The 20746-nt window shown below is 37.6% G+C and overlaps 1 protein-coding gene across 2 annotated transcripts; it reads right to left on the reverse strand.

Moving 5' to 3' along the window:
- Positions 1-1875: 1875 nt before the first annotated feature.
- On the reverse strand, positions 1876-16038 carry LOC582085 (triokinase/FMN cyclase). 2 transcript variants are annotated; one of them, XM_030999527.1, is made up of 11 exons: positions 15837-16038; positions 15367-15445; positions 11853-11977; positions 10365-10540; positions 9216-9338; positions 8065-8205; positions 7509-7643; positions 6562-6665; positions 5384-5515; positions 3880-3969; positions 1876-2777 (listed from the first exon to the last, which is right to left on the reverse strand). In XM_030999527.1, exons 4-11 carry the CDS (start codon positions 10435-10437, stop codon positions 2622-2624), a joined length of 954 nt encoding a protein of 317 aa, XP_030855387.1. In that variant the 5' UTR covers positions 10438-10540; positions 11853-11977; positions 15367-15445; positions 15837-16038; the 3' UTR covers positions 1876-2621. The 2 variants fall into 2 exon arrangements, with proteins under 2 accessions (XP_030855387.1, XP_030855389.1); XM_030999529.1 differs by having other exon boundaries at positions 10365-10592.
- Positions 16039-20746: the final 4708 nt, after the last annotated feature.

The following is a 20746-nucleotide window of genomic DNA, read 5'->3' on the forward strand; positions in this document are numbered from 1 at the left end:
CTCTTAATCCTTGTCTAAATTCAGTCCCCCCCCCCCTCCCGCGAGAAGCGCGGAAGCTTCGACGTTTCATTTAATTATTATAGAAAGAAGACGATTCGTTGTACCGTTCTCGAAAATTATCCTTGTCTGAATTCAGTTCCCCTTTCCCTCTCCTGCGCGAAGCGCGGAAGCTTTAACGTTTCATTAATTCATTAGAGATAGAAGACGATTTGTATTTCCATCCTTGACTCTTAATCCTTGTCTGAATGTAGTTCCATCCCCCCCCCCCTCCTGCGCGAAGCGCGGAAGCTGTGACGTTTTGTTAAATTATTAGAGAAAGAAGACAATTCGTTGTACCATTCTCGACTCTTAATCCTTGTCTGAATTTCAAAAATGTTCTTTATCTACTCGCTTTTCTCCCTACGTCCTCTTCCATTTCTCTCCTCTCTTTTTTGGCCAGCGTTTTAGGGGGGACCACCCCACCGCCCCCTGGATACGTGCCTGCTGTCAAATGAACATATGTTGATACCTTGTCCGCCCCCGGAAGCTCAGGGGTTTAAGGCAAAAATTTACGGTCAGATTTTCCTTCAGGGGTCCGCCTTGGGGCCCTAGGCGGGGTCCAGGGGGCAGAGCCCCGGAAGTTCAGTGGTTTTAGGCATGCAATTACGGTCAGATCAGCCTTATTTTGATACCTTCTTATTTTGTGACACTGGCAGGACACTGTTTGGCGTGGGGTCCAGGGGGCAGAGCCCCCAGAAATCAGGGGTTTTAGGCATTAAATTACCGTCAGATGAGCATCTAAGGGCCCGCCTTGGGGCCCTAGGTGGAATCCAGGGGGCAGAGCCTTGGGGGTTTTAGGCATTTAATCATGGTCAGATGAGCATATTTTGATACCTCATTATAATGTGACACTGCAGTTAACTATTTTTTCTTTCTTGCTCTCTTTCTTTCTATTTCTCTTTAATATACTTTTTCAAAAAAAGTGTGGGGGGAGGGGGGAGGGGGGTTAGAGGTTCCCCGCCGTTCCGTGGGCCCTGACATGTAGGCATCTCAAGAAGGATTTTTTTGCCTGGCTGTAAATTAAGGAATTGGTCATTTTCCAACAAACGCATAAAAAAGTAAAATTTACTTAAAAGTGTATTTCCCCAAGGCCCCCCCCCCCCCCCCCCCGGTCTACATCTTGTTGGCGGGAAAATTGCAACTGATATCCCTTACCTTTCTTCATTCTCTTTTTTCTCTCTCTCTCTCTCTTCTTTCCCTTTCCCTTCCCTTCCTTCTCTCTCTTTTAGATTTGCTAGGGGGGGGGAAGGTCATTTTGGCCCCACCCCGCTCCACACATTGTTGGCGGGACTACCCGCAACTGATATCCCCTTCTTTTCTCCCTTTTCTTTTCTTCTTCCTCTTTTTTGTTCTCCTTTTGCTCTCCTCTTTTCTTTTTCCTTACTTCTCTCTTTTTTTAGCAGGGATGGGGGGGGGGGGGATATACAACTTGTTGGCGGGAAAATTGCAACTGATATCCCCCTTCTTTTCTTTTCTTCTTCCTCTTTTTTCCTTCCCTTTATCTCCTCTTTTCCTTTTTCTTTCCCTTTCCTTCCTTCTCTTTTATTTTTTGATTGGGGGGGGGGGAGGCAACAGCCTGGGAGGCAAGTCCTTTTACCCCTCCCCCGATCTCCTTCTTCCCTCTTTTCTTTTCTTCTTCCTCTTCTTTTTTTCCCTTTTCCTTCTTTTCCTTCTCTCTCTCTCTCCTTTTTTTTTTTGCAGGGGGGGGGGGCAAGGCTCGCTCGGCCCCCCCCTGGATCCGCGCCTGCCACTATGCACCACCACTCTCCGTACTGGCGCAGCAATCAACACTCTTTCTTATAAAGGACAATTAATGATTCTTTTTTACTCCAATTGTGGATGTTATACAATTTATTAATCGTCGAACCGTTTATTATACTCAGAAAACATGAATCATATTCTAATTGCCGATTAAGCTGGATTATCAATTGATTTTCTTAAGCATCTCAGAATCATGTCCTCACACGAATATCCCGATTGATAAGACAAATTTACGCCCTCACCTGCCGAAATTTTGAGGCTGCCCCTTCTAAGATGAACGTCCTCGTTTCATTGTTAAAGAATTTATAAGGTTAACATTTCTCTGCACATGAAATAAAACATTGACATGTAGGTACATTCATTTAAAAAAATATATCTTGATCTAACTTATATACATCGTCTGCTTCCTGTGAAAAAGAACATGGTCAAATTTCAACTACAGTTCAATAAAAATGAGAAGAGGGTCTTAAAATGGTTGTAGACATTACAAAATACTTTTTGAAAAATATAATGTTTATTCAGTTCTTATTCAGTGAAAATCATGCTGTATGGCGGTAGAATTTGCCATACACATTTTTCGAAAAATATACCACATTTTGTTGTTTTTGATAATTTTTCACAAAATGTCAGATCTAATAATTTTCCAACAAAAGGTGATTGTCTTACTAATTATGACATCTTGTAACGTTCGTCATGCCCTAAAAGGTCTAAATTCATGCAAAAAGCTGGCATCCTTGAATCTTTAGAGCAAGGAATAAAGCATTTTACCATCTGCTTTCTGACTCTTTTATTGAAAAACCCACATCACAGAAGGAGCTTAATCACAAAGCTCTCAATGCATTATGTGCTGCTCGGAGCCAAATAGCAACAGCCATTGCCCCAGGATCAGGTCGTCCTAACTGGTCTGGGTTGACGTATCTTGCTCTGCCAGCTCTGGCGGCCATCATAGCTGTAGCTTCAGCACTTTGCTCAGCAGCCTGTTTAGGATAGAGAAAAATGATAGGTTGAGATCTGAAAAGTAAAGATCTAGTAAAGCTATAAAGGCCAAAAAAAAATCTGAATGGATTGGTTTTCACTCCCTCTATTGGTTCCCCCTTTTTATTTCTCATTGTGTCCATCATGCTTTTTACCCATACCACCCCCTCTATTGGTTCCCCATTTCTCATTATCTGTTTCCACCTTGCTCTTTACCCGAACCAACCCCTCTATTGGATACCTCTTTCTGTTCCTCTGTGTCCATCTTGCTCTATACCCATACCACCCCCTCTATTGGTTCCCCATTTCTCATTATCTGTTTCCACCTTGCTCTATACCCGAACCAACCCCTCTATTGGATACCTCTTTCTGTTCCTCTGTGTCCATCTTGCTCTATACCCATACCACCCCCTCTATTGGTTCCCCATTTCTCATTATCTGTTTCCACCTTGCTCTTTACCCGAACCAACCCCTCTATTGGATACCTCTTTCTCTTTCTCTGTGTCCATCTTGCTCTATACCCATACCACCCCCTCTATTGGCTCCCCATTTCTCATTATCTGTTTCCACCTTGCTCTATACCCGAACCAACCCCTCTATTGGATACCTCTTTCTGTTTCTCTGTGTCCATCTTGCTCTATACCCATACCACCCCCTCTATTGGCTCCCCTTTCTCTTTAACTGTGTCCATCTTTTCTTTCTCTCTCTCTCTCTCTCTTCTGTCTTTGATCAAAATGCTAAAGAAAAAGTTATTTTCTGGTTTCATAATTGGTTGTGAAGGATTTTAATCATTTCACATGGGACAATCATCCTATTGGAATACAAACATGATATCTTCACCTCAAAAATGAATTTACTTCCGACACTCTCATGTATATAAATGAGAGTGAATGATACAATCATCCTGTCATCTAAAACTGATACCCTAAGATCCTTTTACCAGTATGCATAACTATCTCATAGTCTAATCTCTTTTTTCATTAATTATGTCACTCCTTCAATGATTCTTCCGCTCCCTTCAAACCCACATCCCCCAAATGTGTACATCTGCACATGCATATCAGGAGAATAAGAAGGTATTTCTTTTCACTTGGATGAACTCACATTGACTGCATCTTCCAAGGTCTTCATAGAGTCTGAGTTGTTAGTGTGGCCTTCCTTCAGTATCCTGTATGCTGCGTCAAGCGGATCCAGCTGATAAAAATAATCATAAATATTTGTTACAATCATTAATAATTATAGGTAGTTCTATAGCGCCGTCTATCAAGAAATTCTATTCAGAGGCACATTAATTAGTACCCCCGCTTTGAACCTTTGTCTAGGACTACAGTTTGTGCTTTTACTGTGAAAACTTACAAATTAGCCTTACCCCTATATTACTCTGGCTCTTACTTCCGTCTTAGTCTTTTTCTTCTTTTTTTAAATAAATCTTTCTTCAGATAGAATCAAGGATAACATCATACATAAATATTCATAACAAGCACTTAACCACATGTTTAAATGAGATCAAATCAAATTATATTCCTGTAAATCAGTAATAATCTTCCTATTGTCTTAGTCTTCATTTAGTTATATCTGTATTATTTCAAATGCAACTGAAACAAAACAAGCTTGTGCTTATCTTCTACATTGATTTTGATTAATATGCAAATGTTTCCTTTTTGAAACATAATTTAAAATCAGTCACTATATGAAAAAGATGCTTGATGCTGTCGCATGAATATCACAGTTTGACTCTTGCATGCCTCTTAAAATCATGTGCAAGAGTCAATGCACAAAATTGCTGAGGGGCGCACAATTTCCACATAAATTACAAATTTAACAAATATTTTACCGATAAACTTTCAAATATGAATACTGATCCAAAACAAACATGGAAAAAAAATTAATCAGTCATTTCTCTTAAAAAATGTGATTGTACAATTAGTGATAAGAATGAAAGTGTTAAAGAATTGTATTCTTTATGTACATGCAGAAATTGATGTCCTGTTTTATATTTAATAGCAAGGTTTTATTTTGTCAAGAATAAAACCAAGAAGATGGGAATGCTTTGTGAAACTCATAACCTTACAAGATATTTATGTCAAATCTTGCAACTATATACACAGATTCAAACCTCAGAATTTGAATTTTGTAAATTATTGTTCTTTGTAAGGGGTTACACTCAACCAATGATGTGTAATCGTCCATGACCTAGCATCGTTTATCCATCCATGAATGAACCTGCATTCAATCAGCAGATGTATTAGATTTATTTTATTAACAGAAAACCAACGCTCCTTCTCTCCCCTTTCCTTTTCTTCTCTGCAAGTCACTCTTCTGCTTTTTTATTTTAATTTTTATTGTTGTATCTAAGTTGAGGGCTGTGGGCACGTCAAGCTACATTACTTATTCTGTAGCCCACCTGCATCTAATGTATGTTAATTATGCATGCATTCAATATATTTGTTTAATTTTGTATATTATCTGTATAAAATTATATACACTTGAAATATTGTATCAAACCATATTATGTTCATGAAAAAATGTTTGATGAAAAAAAAAGAAAGATGCAGAAACCAATAAATAAAATAAAATAAAATAAAATCAAATCTATTATGACATATACCATGGTTCTGTCCCCAACCTCTGCTTTGCCATACTTCATAATTCTGTCCATGCCTTGCCTGAGGGCTTCTACACCAAATCCAGGTTCATATCCTAATGCTTGTTGAGCTGCTAGCAGGAACAACCCATAGAACTACAATCAAGATCAAAAATTGAATCAAGGATATCATTCTATAATCTGATATTCACTTTATACCAGGTATGAACTTTAAAGAAAAGAAATAGGCAAGTCCTAGCTATTTTGTACCATACATAATTATCCAGTGTGCAATTTTAGTATCTTTTATGATTGCATTAAAGGCCCACTGCACTACTTGTATCTACTTGCGCCCTCTATATAACAAACAATGCCTAATCGGTGACCATTGGTCCCCCATGATCCTCTTTTTCTTATGTTAACTGAGAGCTGAGTTGATGAGATAACCACCTGTCCAGTGACCTTGCAGGGCACTCTAATCCCTCCTGTAAACTATGGCAGATAAGCTTTAAATTTTAATATAGGCCTCATAGAACTTGGAATCATACGAAATCACCAGGAAAATGATACATTTGATGTCAATTATTTACATAAAGGTTATCAAATTTTAATATGAAACATCAAATTACCAAATACTTTGGACTTGCCTAATTTTAAGCAAAACTAAACCATCATATTTTTGTTGCAGAACAGCCAAAAAATTTAACCAATGTTAACCCGAAGATAATCATTAGTATCCACAATGTATTTCCAATAGTATATTAGAATACAAACACAAGTGAAACTTTCTCATCATATTTTTAAGATGAGCTAGGGCATTAATTTGATGAGAAATCCTTTTCATAGAATATTCCTCCTCCTATAATATATGCCAAACCGACATATATATATATATATATATATATATAACGAATTAGAAAGCCCAAAAAACCATTTCTTCTTTTCTTCAAAGGGAATGACTTACATCATAAAGTGGAGTGCATTTTATACAAATAAATACAAATTTAATGTATATAAACGAACGTGGTATAATTATTTGGTATCGGTCATTATGTTACTGATTTATCTACTATGCTTTGTTATACTATTGTACATGTATAAAACGATTTATATTTTTTGTAAATTGACCCTTTCAGCTTAATGCTGCTGGTTGATGATTATATACCAATAAATAAAAATTAATAAATGAATAATCATCTTACAGCCCCTGAGCTTCCTCCCATGGCTTCCTCAGCAATTATAGACATGTGACCAGCTACATGACTAACGGAGAGCAGCTCTTCACTTTCAATCCAGGTCTTCATTGCTGAGGGTCAGATCAGTTATTAAAATCAATTAATTGATCAATTTTGTAATGTCACAATCAAATTTAAATCTTTGTTAAAAGTGCCTTGTTACACATTTTGTCATTCATCTGTTACAAATAATTGTATTTCAATACCGGTAGTCAGAAAGCAAATGGCATATATCACGTGTTGTTAGGTAGGTCAAGCAATAATGTTTGTCCTACCTAGCAACAACTAATGTATGCAATTAGAATTCTGATTATTGAGATACTTTCATTTGTAACAGGTGAAAATAATGACTCGTAACGAGCGCTTACAAAGATTTGTGCATTAAAATTGATTATAATATGAAAATGTTCTACCGGTATTGGGCAGAAATAATTACTGACAAGTCTACAATTTACTAATGTTATACATGTAAATGTATATGTCATTTATGTTGTTTAAGGCATAATAATTATTAAAGCTGATTCAAAAGTTGTCTTCATGATAATCATTACACAGGGTACTCACAATTTATGTTACACTATTTTCAAGTGTTGTCAAATTCCCAATCCTTTAACGACTTGTAATATCCATGGAAATATAGGGTTCCACAATATTCATGGTTTCCCAAAATTGAGCAATGTGATTAAAGTTTGTGAGGTACAAACGTGTGCAAATCTTGATCACTTGCAAACGTCTGTTTCTAATCAATAAACCAGTCCAATCTAATCCAATTCAATACAATGCAATTCGTGCATGAAAGCCTCATGCACACATTTATTGTCTTATACTTAAAAATCTAGTATTAATTCACTTTCATCGACTACCGGTACACTTATCCCCAGAGTATAGTTAAGCTAGGAGCAGACAAGGTGTACCTTCTGCACCCCTTCTAAGGGTGGATCCACAGTCTCCGTCCCCGCTGCTGGTGTCAAGATCGTTTAAAAGCTTCTCACTCTCCATCAATCGATAGCATACACTGCTCAAAACAGTCTTAATTCTCTTACAGGACTCTGGAATGAACAAAACAAGAGGGAAAATGATTTTTAAAAAGTGAAAAATTAAATCCAAAACCTGACAATTTTATTGTTTTTTGTTTTTGTTTCATTGATTTTATTTCTGCGTTCAAATGACAAATACAAGTTTATACATTTTTACATCAGTATTACAATAGCAAATCAAATCAAATCATTATGTTTAGAATTAGTCCTTTCAAGGCAGGTACTTTTTAGGGCTGAATGGAACACATATTGTTCTTCAAATTGGCAAAATAAATATTTTCTTACTGCAACATTTTTCTATTTAATAAAATGAAATGTCTCTGAAAAAAATTACTTGGGGTAAAAATTTTGCAATGAGTAATTTAAGAAATAAACTAAATCAAATACCTGCTTATGCAGTATACTTTCTTGATGGAAATAATAAAAATCTCACCATTACTCAATTTCTCTCCTTTTCTTGTCACAGGGGTGGATCCTAAAGAAGCTTGCTCTAAAACTGGGAGTTCTTTACCAAGTGATATGTTACCATGGCGATGAGATACAGATGGCCACGCTGGAGCTGAGGTCGCCTGATCTATCAACAATCACAATAAATTTTTCTAAGTCATGCATTGAACAAGATAACGGAAGAACTATACCTGAAGTATCTTTTCCGGTAATCAAACAAACAAAATTGACTTTTACTATTTTGTAACTGTTTTACAAGGTATAAAAGCCATGTAGGATATTGGTAAGCACTCAAATACTGTCTATAATAATTCTTTATATTAGTGGATAAAAAAGCATGTTTCCCATAATTTTAGGCATGCGTTGTAAGAAACAAATAATAGATACAAACAATTTTTAAATGACTTTGCACAGATTAGCTTTTTTATCAGTTTCTGTCATATTACGGCACAGTGGAGTAAAAAAAAAGATAAATATTTCAATTGTGTATTTGTGAAACAAAGACTTATCTCCTTCTCAGTGTGTCACTCTTTATTTATATGGACCAATACGTCTATTTTATTGATCAGGACTATTGCTACTCTGTAAAGTGAAATATAGAATTTATAATTAGAGTGTGATCTTTCTGGAATAAATTATGAAGGCTAATTATGAGAATTAGTGTATAGTGTGAGGTTTTATAATCTTTATTATGATAGGAAATTGATTCAGCCTTGCTGAAAGTAACATAAAATGCACACAGAAATGTGTATACGGGACTACACTTTTTTGAGATATGAAAGTTTGAACCAAATTTTCTTGTCATATTCAAAATGTGAGGTCATTCTTTCTATACTATTCCTCCAAAGTGACATAAAAGAATGAGAAAGAACACAAATCAAATCTTCACCAGAACTCAAACAAATCTTTAAAGCCGGCCCGTCTGCTCTAGTTTAGCCAGGGGTGATTATAGCCCTCCCTGCAAGGTCACTGGCAGGTGGTTATCTCATCAAATCAGCTCAATTAACATAAGAAAAAGAGGATCATGGGGGACCAACAGGCACCGATTAGGCATTGTTTGCTGTATAGAGGGCCCAATTAGCTATAAGTAGTGCAGTGGGGCTTTCAGATAGGAGTGAATTAAGACCATGCACTCACCAAGATACGAGGCTCGCTGTCCACTCCGGTCCAGGATGAGGATAGTAAGAGAGATGCCGACCATCTCTAGTGATGTCATGAAGCAGCCACAGTAAACCCTCTCTACCTTGACTCCTGCATCACCTGCAATAGAAGTGAAAAGTTCACAAGCTCTAAACAAATGTATTAAAACAATAACACAAAAGTGTGGTACTTCAAAATTAAAAATAAGGATTAATGCAATTGTTAACTTACATTCAGGCATTGATTGAGCTCACAAAGGCCACCTTTCTTCACCTTCAACAATGTCTGCTACAAAAAAACTCACAATATAAAAAACAAATAACCTATTCTATATGAGTCTACTAAACATCTTTGAGCTTTTCTTTTATAATTAATTCAAACTGGCTCACACCAACTAAAACAACAACATCTGGTGAATGGCATAGGAATATACTGAGATCAAACTTGAATATAAAATTCTAAAGCATTTTTTATGGGTAAAAATAGTGCTCAATTGTAATTGTAGCTCAGCCAGCCACAGCAATGTGACTGACACTGCAGACTCTCTACAGATCAAACAAGATATTGCACTGCCTCCAACTACATAAAATCGGCTGGATTAAAGGTAATACAAAGTTTTGGTATGGGGTCATGAATTTGGTTCAAATTGGAAGCATATGCGATTTTATGATCGTTGTCGTGTTTGAAATCGAGTCTAAAGTGATGAAATTGTAAATGATAAACTCTTTATGTTGTATAGCGGCCTCTCAAGACTGATATTACTTTCGCCTTAAAACAATGTTTCTTGACTACAATCGATCGATTTGCTATACCTGTTTGGAATTATATATCAGATCTACATATTCTGAGATTTTCATGGTCGCAGCTACAATGGAATGGCCTTAGGCGCTAATTGAAATATTCAAAATTTATCGGGAGCACCAGTAAATTTTTGATTAGTCAATTTCTCGAAAGCAGAAGTGTTTTAGGGGCTAAATTTTCTAGTGCTTATAATTCATCCGCAGGGGCATCCAAATATATCCAAGTTGTAAAGAATTACTATCCATCTAATTTTTAAAATTTCCCAAAACTTTGCATTACCTTTAAGGAGTCAATTTGGAGTCGGTAGAGTAGTGTGACTAAGGTATTAAAAAGGAACATACTTACTGAGGTACTGTAACACAGAGCGAGCTACAATGGCCATCTCCAGATTGGATGTACCGCCTAGGTTGTTGATCATAAGGGCAACCTCATCACCAGATTTCAAGTCCAGTCTACCTACAGTTATTTGTGGAGTCTCTCATCTGGTCCAATATAGCTACAACATCAGTAGCACTTGATAACTATCATGAAGGGCGGTTGAGAGGTTTGAGTATTATCCAACAGCTAATGTTTCTACAATGAATAACATCTTTTTTCTTTGATGAAGATACAATACACACATGAATGATAACCCCCCCGCCCCCCAGTGGAATAGCAAGGAAAAATGAAATAAAAACAATTATTAAATCCAAGAGGGGGAAATATTTATCAATATAAGAACACATAAAAATAATTATCCTCAAATTTGAAACTAGTAAAAATCTATGTTGTCTTTTTAATAGATTAAGCATGGTGTTATTTAAGAACACAAGATTTACAATTGAACATAAAAACAATCGTAGTCATAACATCTCTAATATTTATAATCAGATCATTTCATAAGCCGATAGTTATATGGGTGTTCATTGCCTAATCAGATGAAAACACAACACAGGCATGTCATTTACACAGGGGTCCAATTACTTCCGTAGAAGCAGTAGAAGTAATCCAATTATGAGCTTGTAAGTCCTAAGACAATATACGGTTAGGAATGATGGTGTAAAACCAATTAGGAGAATCAAGAATGTAAACATTTCATGCAGATATAGAGCCACAACAGAGCATACTTGAAGTATCAATAGCACCCAAGAATAAGCACTGGCAATTACCAATCAAACCATGAAAGAAAATGAGACAATTTTGTATTACCTATTCCCTAGTGAATTTAAGCTTTTTCAAGTGAATGAAAAACAAATAAATTTTGCTGTGAATGGAGCATATGGTATGTAGGTGGGCATGAGATTAGTTAAACTTCCGCAATGAATATAATTACACACTCTGTATTTTGATTTAACTTAAAATGTACTTTCATGTTTCACTGACTCATTGCAAATAAAAAAGGAAACCATTATTTGTTTTCAGCTAGGAAAAATGACTAAAGTGCAGTGTCAAGATGGGAAACAGTTTTGTGAAACACAAACTGAGAAATTTGATTAAGAAAATAACATGAAAAGATTTTAAAAAAGAGAGTTTTAAAAACATACATGCTTTTAGAGCCCATAAGAAAGCTCTGGAGCCTGGCGACAAGGGACTTTGCAAACATCAGTACATAGTCCTTTCAGGTTCTAATTTTACATGTTTGAATGTTTGTGGACCACCATGACACTCAGGGGCGGATCCAGGAATTTCTTCCTGGGGGGACATACGGGGTACGGGGGGCACACGGGGGTAAGAGGACATATATTTTTTGTTGCAGGGGGGGGGGGTAATAGCACATTTAAACCAAAAAAAAATTGGGTCTGGGGCATGTGCCCCCTGTGCCCCCCCCCCCCTGGATCCGTCCTTGACACTAACCTGTAATTGTTTGATTCCTGCTTCTCCATGTATACCAAGCCCAAGTCCTATTTCCTGTGGACCTAGACTAAATGATGGGCCAGCTCCCGGAACACTACATGGGTACAGACACACCCCAACAGTCCCTGAGAAGATATGAATTATGAGAGAGCTGGTCAAAGGTCTTTACAAAATATTTTTATAATATTGGATGGCTTTGAGTGTGGTACAAGAATAATGTCTTCACGAGCAATATATTCTTGTATCATACTCAAACAAAGCCATACAATATTATTATCATTATCTATATTAGTCTGACTAGTGAAATAACAAAATTTGACTTACAGGTACCGTTTTAGTAACTAAGATGATAAATATGGGTGTCAATCAATCTATCATTTCCGTTGTGTGTGACTTCCTGAGTAACAGATCCCAAACCTGTCCGCCTTGGTGGCATTACCTCTCAAGTTCAATCCATAACATGTGGTGTCCCACAGGGCACCAAGCTTGGCCCAATCCTATTTCTGATCATGATCAATGATGCTGCAGATTTCACCCCAAATAGATGGAAATATGTTGACGACCTTATCCTAGCAGAATTCAGAAAACATACTCAGCAATCACAATTGCAAGATCAGGTCTCCCAGCTAACCCAATGGTCCAGCACAAATCACATGACGCCTAAACCGTCAAAATGTAAGATCCTTAATATATGCTTCATGCGAAACCCTCCACCTTTCCCTGAAATCAAGATCGGCGATTCTGTTCTTCAGGAAGTCACACACCTGTCACTGTTAGGAGTTACCTAGACCGAAAGCTTCAGTCTCTCTAATCGTCGGTTGTTCCACTGAGACTACGTCTGGCTCCACTAGACCTCCGATTATAGAGACTGAAGTCTGGGGACCTCTTTCTGTGAGGCACTGTACGGAACAAATGGTTCGGTTCGACCGGACCGCGATGAATGAGATATGCAACGAGATTTTCACTCTTTACATCCTCATAACTGCTGCAATTATAACACAAATTAAAAATAACATATATATAGCTTATTTGACTTACGATAGCTTGCTCATTTAGATCCTAAATTAATGATTAATCCGAGAAAGTCTCGTAGTCAACATTATCCGTCTTGGTGTTAGTTGATGAATATTCATTTTTTCTTTTCGAACGTCCAATAGCTACCGTAGCTACGTACGAGTAAGCCCAGCTTGACCAACGAACTCCCACGAAACGAGTGCTCTGATTGGCCATTTGGCTATGTTTTGGTAGGTTGACCCGGAAATATTTTGGCCGCCGGGTCATATAGCCCTAAGCCTATGTTCCGAGTGCATGAACGTTCGGAGATACAAATTGGATAATTCATATAAGTAAGTCCGTAAATTATCCATTTAATATTGAGTTATCAAATTTTGATAACTGTAATTAGGACAAATGACATACCGACCTAATTTACATCTGATTTAGAAATCAGGAAATTAGATCTAAATAAAGAAAATCGGGGAGAAAATGTCGTGGACGAAAATATGCACATATAGAATCTAGGCCTATAGAGTATAGCCACCCCCACGGTACAAGATCTCTGGGTTGCCATCTGTATTGGGGAATGACAACAAATGTCAGTTTTATTAAAGAAATGACCCAAATCAGATGGTTATTGCTGTCTAGGAGTTACCTTGCAATGTAATATGAAGTGGGGTCAACAAATTGATCTCGTCGTTCAAAAAGCTTCGAGACGATTGTTTATGTTGTGTATCTTGAAGAAATACAATGCATCCTGTAGTGATCTAGTTACCATTTACGCATCCCATATCCGTCCCATTCTAGAGTATGTCACCTGTCTGGTCTTCTTCAATCACTTGTCAACAGTCTGAGAAAGTTGAGAGAGTTCAGAGACGTGTGACCAAGATCATTCTCGGTTTCACCCCTCTCACCTATGATGAAAGGCTAGAGAGTCTAAATCTGCCCTCCCTTCAAGCAAGAAGAATAGAGCTTGATGCTAAGTTTGCCCACTCGTTACTGACGTCCCGACACAGAGACTTACTTCCACCATCTAAAGATTCCTTGCCCAATTTTCGCCCCCTCCGTAATAATCATGGTTTGGTCATTCCTAGGTGCAGGACTAGCCGATATCAAAATTCTGCTGTTCCTTCTCTTGTTCGTGCAATTAATAAGCCTTGATTCTCTCTCTCTCTCTCTCTCTCTCTCTCTCTCTCTCTCTCTCTCTCTCTCTCTCTCTCTCTCTCTCTCTCTCTCTCTCTCTCTCTCTCTCTCTCTCTCTCTATCTCTCTATCTCTATCATCTTTCTCTCTCTCTCTCTCTATCTCTCTCTCCCTCTTGCCTTATTCCTCAGAATCTTTTAATTGACACATTCACAATTTGGTGTACGTTATATTTTAATAATGGCATTGTATAACTAATTTTTAAAGTCGATTCCAATTTGTAATATATATATTTCTGTGTGGTTATCTTATCAACTCAAGCGTAATTATGTTAATTCAGGTTTTAAGGCTTCTATCGTTGCCTATCTTCAAAATATTTTCCCCCCTTTTTTCTTTGATTGTTTGGTTGCTCAACATTATTTTTGTCTGTTTATCTGCTACCATTACCATATATCAGTTTAGTAATTTGATGATCTTGACCCTACTTTCTCTTAGTTTATTTTGGTATTGTATTGATGGAATTGTATTATTTTTGTCATCTTTATTTCGTATTGTACTTGTCATACCTTTCGTTTGGCTCACTATTGTATATTTACTGTATTTATAACCGTATTGTATAATTTGTAAACATTATTAATTATGGCTTTATTTTCGTATGATTTCGCCATGATATTGATATCAATAGTTGAAGTTCCCGGATGACTGAGCAATACGAAAACAATATTGGTCAGTCATCCGGGTACTGCGCTAAAGATATTGAATACACTGATTTATTGTACCACTTGGAAGCCTTATATAGATAAGAATCAATATTCTTGAGTGACGTCACAAATATCAGCAATGTTTGAAGAGCTCTCCAAATGTGTAAGCGGGGCGGTACATTACCATTTCGAAATTGATAATAATCTTTACCTTGAAACAAGTTAAAATTTCCAAGCAGGGGAATTTTGATAAATTTGTTTGATCTAACCTCGCCTTATGCAATATGATGCAAATTAAATCATATTACCTTTGCATAATGGCAAATATCTAATACACAGATATTTCTTGATGATTTGACATGCATGTTACACAAACATATTTCAAACTCTGATTAGAAGATTTATAAACAGGAGCACTGTGGTGTATTGGTGAAGGTTCTTGATTCTCATACGAGAGGTTGTGGGTTCAATGCTTGCACTGTGCAAGGTTTTGTTTGAAAACAGGGCGGGTACTAATGGGCTAATATTAATTGCGGGGACCACATGGAAAGCAGTTTTAATACTGATGAAGCTAACCTGGGTAAATGGTACCATATTTACTGTTACCATATTATACCATACTTTATGATTATTCTTTCCTTTTTTTCTTATCTAGGACCATATAATAATTCTTACCCATTGAAGAGCAGGCCGATTCAACAGCTTGTTTGATTTGATGCAATGATAAACCGCTTTCAGCCATTCCTCCTGCCAACTAACAACAAAAACAAAACAAAACCATAATTTTAAAAACTTATTTCATCTCTCTTTCGAATGAAATAGTAAACGTGCCTTTGTATCTTTTCCATTTAATCAAAATATATAGATTATGAAATGGCATATCTTTTAATAACGAAACTGCTTAGTGCATGTCAGAAAAAAATCAAACCCACAGAGTGATATTTAAAGAAAAAAAAATCAAAATATAATGAAAATGTGGATAGATAGATTTGGATATATTTGAATATATTCCATGATAAATAAAATGTGGCAAAGAGAAGTTATATGTGTGGCATATAAAAATATTACACACACATTTCAATTGGATGTTCAAGAACTATGATATACTGGTAATATGAAGGTTTTGAGAAACTAGTCACTGGTACCTTGTGAATAAAGACTGTCCCTGCAAGGCCTCTGCGGTCATCTAAATCTTGACCGGCTAGCGCACAGTCATCCTTGGCCACCACCATCTCCACTAGGATGCCCTCCGCTCTGGCCCTCTCCATGGCGATCCCGACGTTGATACAATCTCCGGTATAGTTCTTTACGATCAGCAATGTTCCAGCTTGAGATGAGAATCAGGGCAACAACAAGAACTCTTGGTTTTGCAAACATATATATATGAAGAGTTTCATTCCAAAAGGAGCTAAATCCATGTTTGTAACTTCGGAGAAAAAAGCCATTGTTTACCAGATTTTGTACCGGCGTCTATGGAAAAGTGATATTAGAAGTTGAATTTTTTTCATAATTGCTCCAAAAATTTAAGTAAATAATTTTGTTCAAAGACGGGTACTAAAGTGAACAATGTTCTGATATCAATAACTCTTTTTTCATCAAAAGTGGATTTAGCTCCTTTTGGAATTAAGCTCTTCATATATATATATATACAGTGCGTCCCAGAAAAAACGAAACCGAGAAGTATTGATGTTCTATCATAACTTAATCACAACTATAATTAATGAATGATACATATTTGGAAAGCTTAGAGTCTCCTCTTTCATGTGATGCTACTCAAATGATGCATATTTTACGCATGAGTGATTAAAAGCAATTTAAAGGAAGGAAACCAAAAAGACATTTGGCGGGCGGTATCTGAATTTCAAAGAAAAATTCACATTTCTAGAAAGTTGAGTTTCTGCCATTTCATATGACACCTCAATCAGGAAAAATGAGCGAGGAATGACAAAGTTCTTTTTGTTTGAAGTAGTGCTTGCATTTCCATAATTTTATTAAACGAATTCGTTTTCACTGGCTGCCTGCCGTATCAATAAACGAAATTAACAAAAGACTTAACTCCGTTTCGTTGACAATCAGCCGTAGACGAGAGTCTTCATGCATGGCCGATTGTCAACGAAACGGAGTTAAGTCTTTTGTCAAATCTGCTTTTTGCTACGACAGGCACCCAGTGAAAACGAATTCGTTTGTTAAAATTATGAAAATGTAAGGGCTACTTTAAACAAACAGAACTTTGTTATTCCTCGCTCATTTTTCCTGATTGAGGTGTCATATGAAAGGGCAGAAACTCAACTTTCTAGAATGATACATATTTGGAAAGCTTAGAGTCTCCTCTTTCAGTTGATGCTACTCGGATGATGCATATTTTACGCATGAGTGATTAAAAGCAATTTGAAGGAAGGAAACCAAAAAGACATTTGGCGGGCGGTATCTACCCCGCCCTACCCATTCTTCAATCCTACCTCTACTACCATCCTACGCCTACCGGGGTCCATTCGCTCTATTCATAAGGACCGCTTTTCATAACGCGTAACTTCCCATACCTGCAGGTCCGCTATTCATAATGGTAAAAGTGGGTCACTATTCATAAAGAAATTAAGTTCGTTAATCATAAGGACCGCTATTCATAACGTAAGATGAGGGTCGCTATTCATTATACGACAAGAAGGTCGCTATTCATAATAGGAAATGAGGTTCATTACTCATAAGGGTCGCTATTCATACACGAGAAGAGGGTCGCTATTCATAATACGAAATGAGGTTCGCTATTCATAATAGGAGAAGAGGGTCGCTATTCAAAAAAGGAGAAGAGGGTATTAAAAATACAAGAAGAGGGTCGCTATTCATAATACAAAATGAGGTCCATTACTCATAAGGGTGACTATTCATAACACGAGAAGAGGGTCTCTATTCATAATACGAAATGAGGTTCGCTATTCATAATACGAAATGAGATTCGCTATTCATAATAGGAGAAGAGGGTCGCTATTCACAACAGGAGAAGAGGGTCGCTACTCATAATAGGAGAAGAGGGTCGCTATTCATAATAGGAGAAGAGGGTCGCTATTCATAAAACGACTAAAGGGATGCTATTCATAATATGCAATGAGGGTCGCTATTCATAATAGGAGAAGAGGGTCACTATTCATAATCGAAATTAGGATCGCTATTCATAATAGGAGAAGAGGGTTGCTATTCATAATAGGAGAAGAGGGTCGCTATTCATAATAGGAGCAGAGTGTCGCTATTCATAATAGGAGAAGTGGGTCGCTATTCATAATAGGAGAAGAGGGTCGCTATTCATAATAGGAGAAGAGGGTCGCTATTCAAAATAGGAGGAGAGGGTTGCTATTCATTATAGGAGAAGAGGCCTGTCGTTATTCATAATACGAAATGAGGGTCGCTATTCATGATATGAAATGAGGTTCGCTATTCATAAAAGGAGTAGGAGGTCGCTATTCATAATACGAAATGAGGTTCGCTATTCATAAAACGAAATGAGGGTCGCTATTCATAATAGGAGTAGAGGGTCGCTATTCATAATAGGAGTAGAGGGTCGCTATTCATAATACCACGAGAGGGTCGCTATTCATAATAGTTTGTTAGTCTCTTTGTCTGGGTCCAAATTACTGTATATGAAGCAGTCAGCTTTAGTTTCACCATGGGATGGGGGGGGGGGGGGGGGGGGGGGGGGGGTGGGAGAAAGCCACCAAAACTAACCGAAACTAGGTTGCCTCCCTCCCCCTACAGTGCCTTATTCATAGCATCAGGAGGGGAAACGTCTGAAGAGATCTGATTTGAGTGTTGTATTTCGAATGTTTCAAAGAGCATTCCTATATACGATTACAAATTTTGTTATCTACAAATTTACTGCATTTGTTTACGAGTGTTTTCTTCATGGTCGGGAATGTTGGGGGAAATTGCCCCTTCCCTGCAAATCCTGTAAATATGATAGTTGCATACCTAGATGACATGAGGCCGCTTGCACGTTAATCTCATTCTCGCATAGTAAAAAAGTGTAAATGTGTTTCTGACAACATGACAATACTCAATTCGTATAAAATTCAAACCTGACAAAATAATAGTTCTTCGTGTTGCTCAGAGGACTAAGCATTTACTTTAATTACTAATTCATTGATGCATGCAAAAATATTGACTTCGAAGAAGAACAAAACAATTTAATAATTTAGCCTAGATAATATGTATATTAGAAAACTTTAACTACTAGCTGCTATCTATTTATAATAAGTTTGATTGTACAAATTTAGTAATGAAATATCGTCTTGTCAATCTTTTTATGGGGGGATTGCGTATAAATGTTTCTGATTTTAGGCCTAAATTCTATTTGTAAGGAAAATTTGAAATTAAAAAGAAAATGAACCTGAATGTAATAGGTATAGAAGTCTAATCTATACCTTAGCATAAAATACAATAGCGCCATCTCTAGACATTGTAAGTATACTGTTAGAACAAGACAGTATTAAAAATTTTAATCAACTTGGTTAAAATTTTAATTAATCACGGATTACCATATGAATCACACAATCGTTGGTTAAAGGTAGGCGTTACTACTGCAGCTAGAAGGGATTAGACCACACAGCGAGCCAACGAGGTCACTGTGACAGGTGGCTATCTCATTAACTCAGCTCTCATTTAACATAAGAAAAAGAGGATCATGGGGGACCAACAGGCACCAATTTGGGAAGATTTCTATATAGAGGGAGCAAGTAGCTACAAGTAGGACAGTGTGCCTTTAAACCCCCGTGGCTACGTGCCTGCACAGCGGATAAATAGCCACAGTTCGTAGGGGAAAAAATATGCCAGCCGACCGACAGTAGCAGTATACATCCATCGACTTCATACTTCTGCATTGATATAGTACACGAGGATCGAGCATGAATACCGACACAGCTGACCCGACACAGCAAGATATCTATTATGCTTTTCACACTGGCAATATTTTCCTTAACCCCGTACTATAGGTGGGGTTAAGGGGTCTTAACCCCACCTATAGTACGGGGTTAAGCCTATTCCACTTTCTGTTCACACTGGTTTTTACCAAAGTGGGCTAAAGTTGGCTAACCCCACCTATAGTACGGGGTTAACTAACCCTGCAAAATAGCAGGGCTAACTCCGCAATTGTGGTGCTAACTCCTGCTAACCCCGCAATTGTGGTGCTAAGCAAATGAATGAGAACAGAAACGAAAAATAGTCCGGTACTACGCAATGGAGCGTATCGCAGCTGGCCAGATGCGAATATGTCCAATCATAACATTAACGATATCCGGGGTTAACGAATTGCAGTGAGAACAGCGGGAATTTTCTTATTCCGGAATAGGCGCTAGTATACGGGACTCAAAACAGCGGGTGTGAAAAGCCAAAAAAATAGTCCGGGGTTAAGGATAGTACGGGGCTAAGCAAAGTACGGGGTTAAGCAAAACCAGTGTGAAAAGAGTATATGCGTATCTTTCTTGTTCCCTCGAGGAGACGACTCCACCCAACAACCCCCCCCCCCCCTCTCTCTCTCTCTCTCTCTCTCTCTTACTCCCACCCCTCCTCTTTCAGGCTCTTACCCCCTCTTTCTCCTCTCTTTCACCCCCGTTTTTTTTCCTTTCTCCTTTTGTTTCTTTTGTTTCTTTTCCTTTCTTTTCCTTCTTTTCCTTTCTTTTCCTTTCTTTCCTTTCTTTTCCTTTTTTTCCATTTTTTTTCTTCTTTCTTTTTCCCTTTCCCTCCCCCTTTTCTCATTTTTCCCGACGGCAGCACAATCCTGACATTTTGAAATTTAGCTGAGATTTGAAAATTGTGCCGGCCGATATTTCCCTCAGTGGGTTTGGGGGGGGGGGGGGGGGGGGGTAGTGAGCATTATATTTTTTCTTCTTCTATTTTACCCCGAAATTTGTTTACTGATTACCCTCCTCCCCCCCCCCCCCCCTTGAACAAACGGGAAAAGATAATTTTCTGGTCACAATTTTTTTTAAAACTTTTTTTTGGCCAGGGGGCGGGTGGGGGGGGGGGCTAGGCCCGCTCGGCCCCGCTGAAACCGTACTTGCATGTTTGT

Source organism: Strongylocentrotus purpuratus, unplaced genomic scaffold (assembly GCF_000002235.5).
Source record: "Strongylocentrotus purpuratus isolate Spur 01 unplaced genomic scaffold, Spur_5.0 spur5_scaffold_5, whole genome shotgun sequence".
NCBI classification, from domain to species: Eukaryota; Metazoa; Echinodermata; class Echinoidea; order Camarodonta; family Strongylocentrotidae; genus Strongylocentrotus; species Strongylocentrotus purpuratus.

Coding starts and splice junctions, on each gene's coding strand:
- LOC582085 (XM_030999527.1), bottom strand. CDS start 10,437: ATGATCAACAACCTAGGCGGTACATCCAATCTGGAGATGGCCATTGTA. Junction 3,970..5,383: donor AGGTTGGGGACAGAACCATG/GTATATGTCATA, acceptor TATTTTTATCAG/CTGGATCCGCTTGACGCAGC. Junction 2,778..3,879: donor CCTTGGAAGATGCAGTCAAT/GTGAGTTCATCC, acceptor TATCCTAAACAG/GCTGCTGAGCAAAGTGCTGA.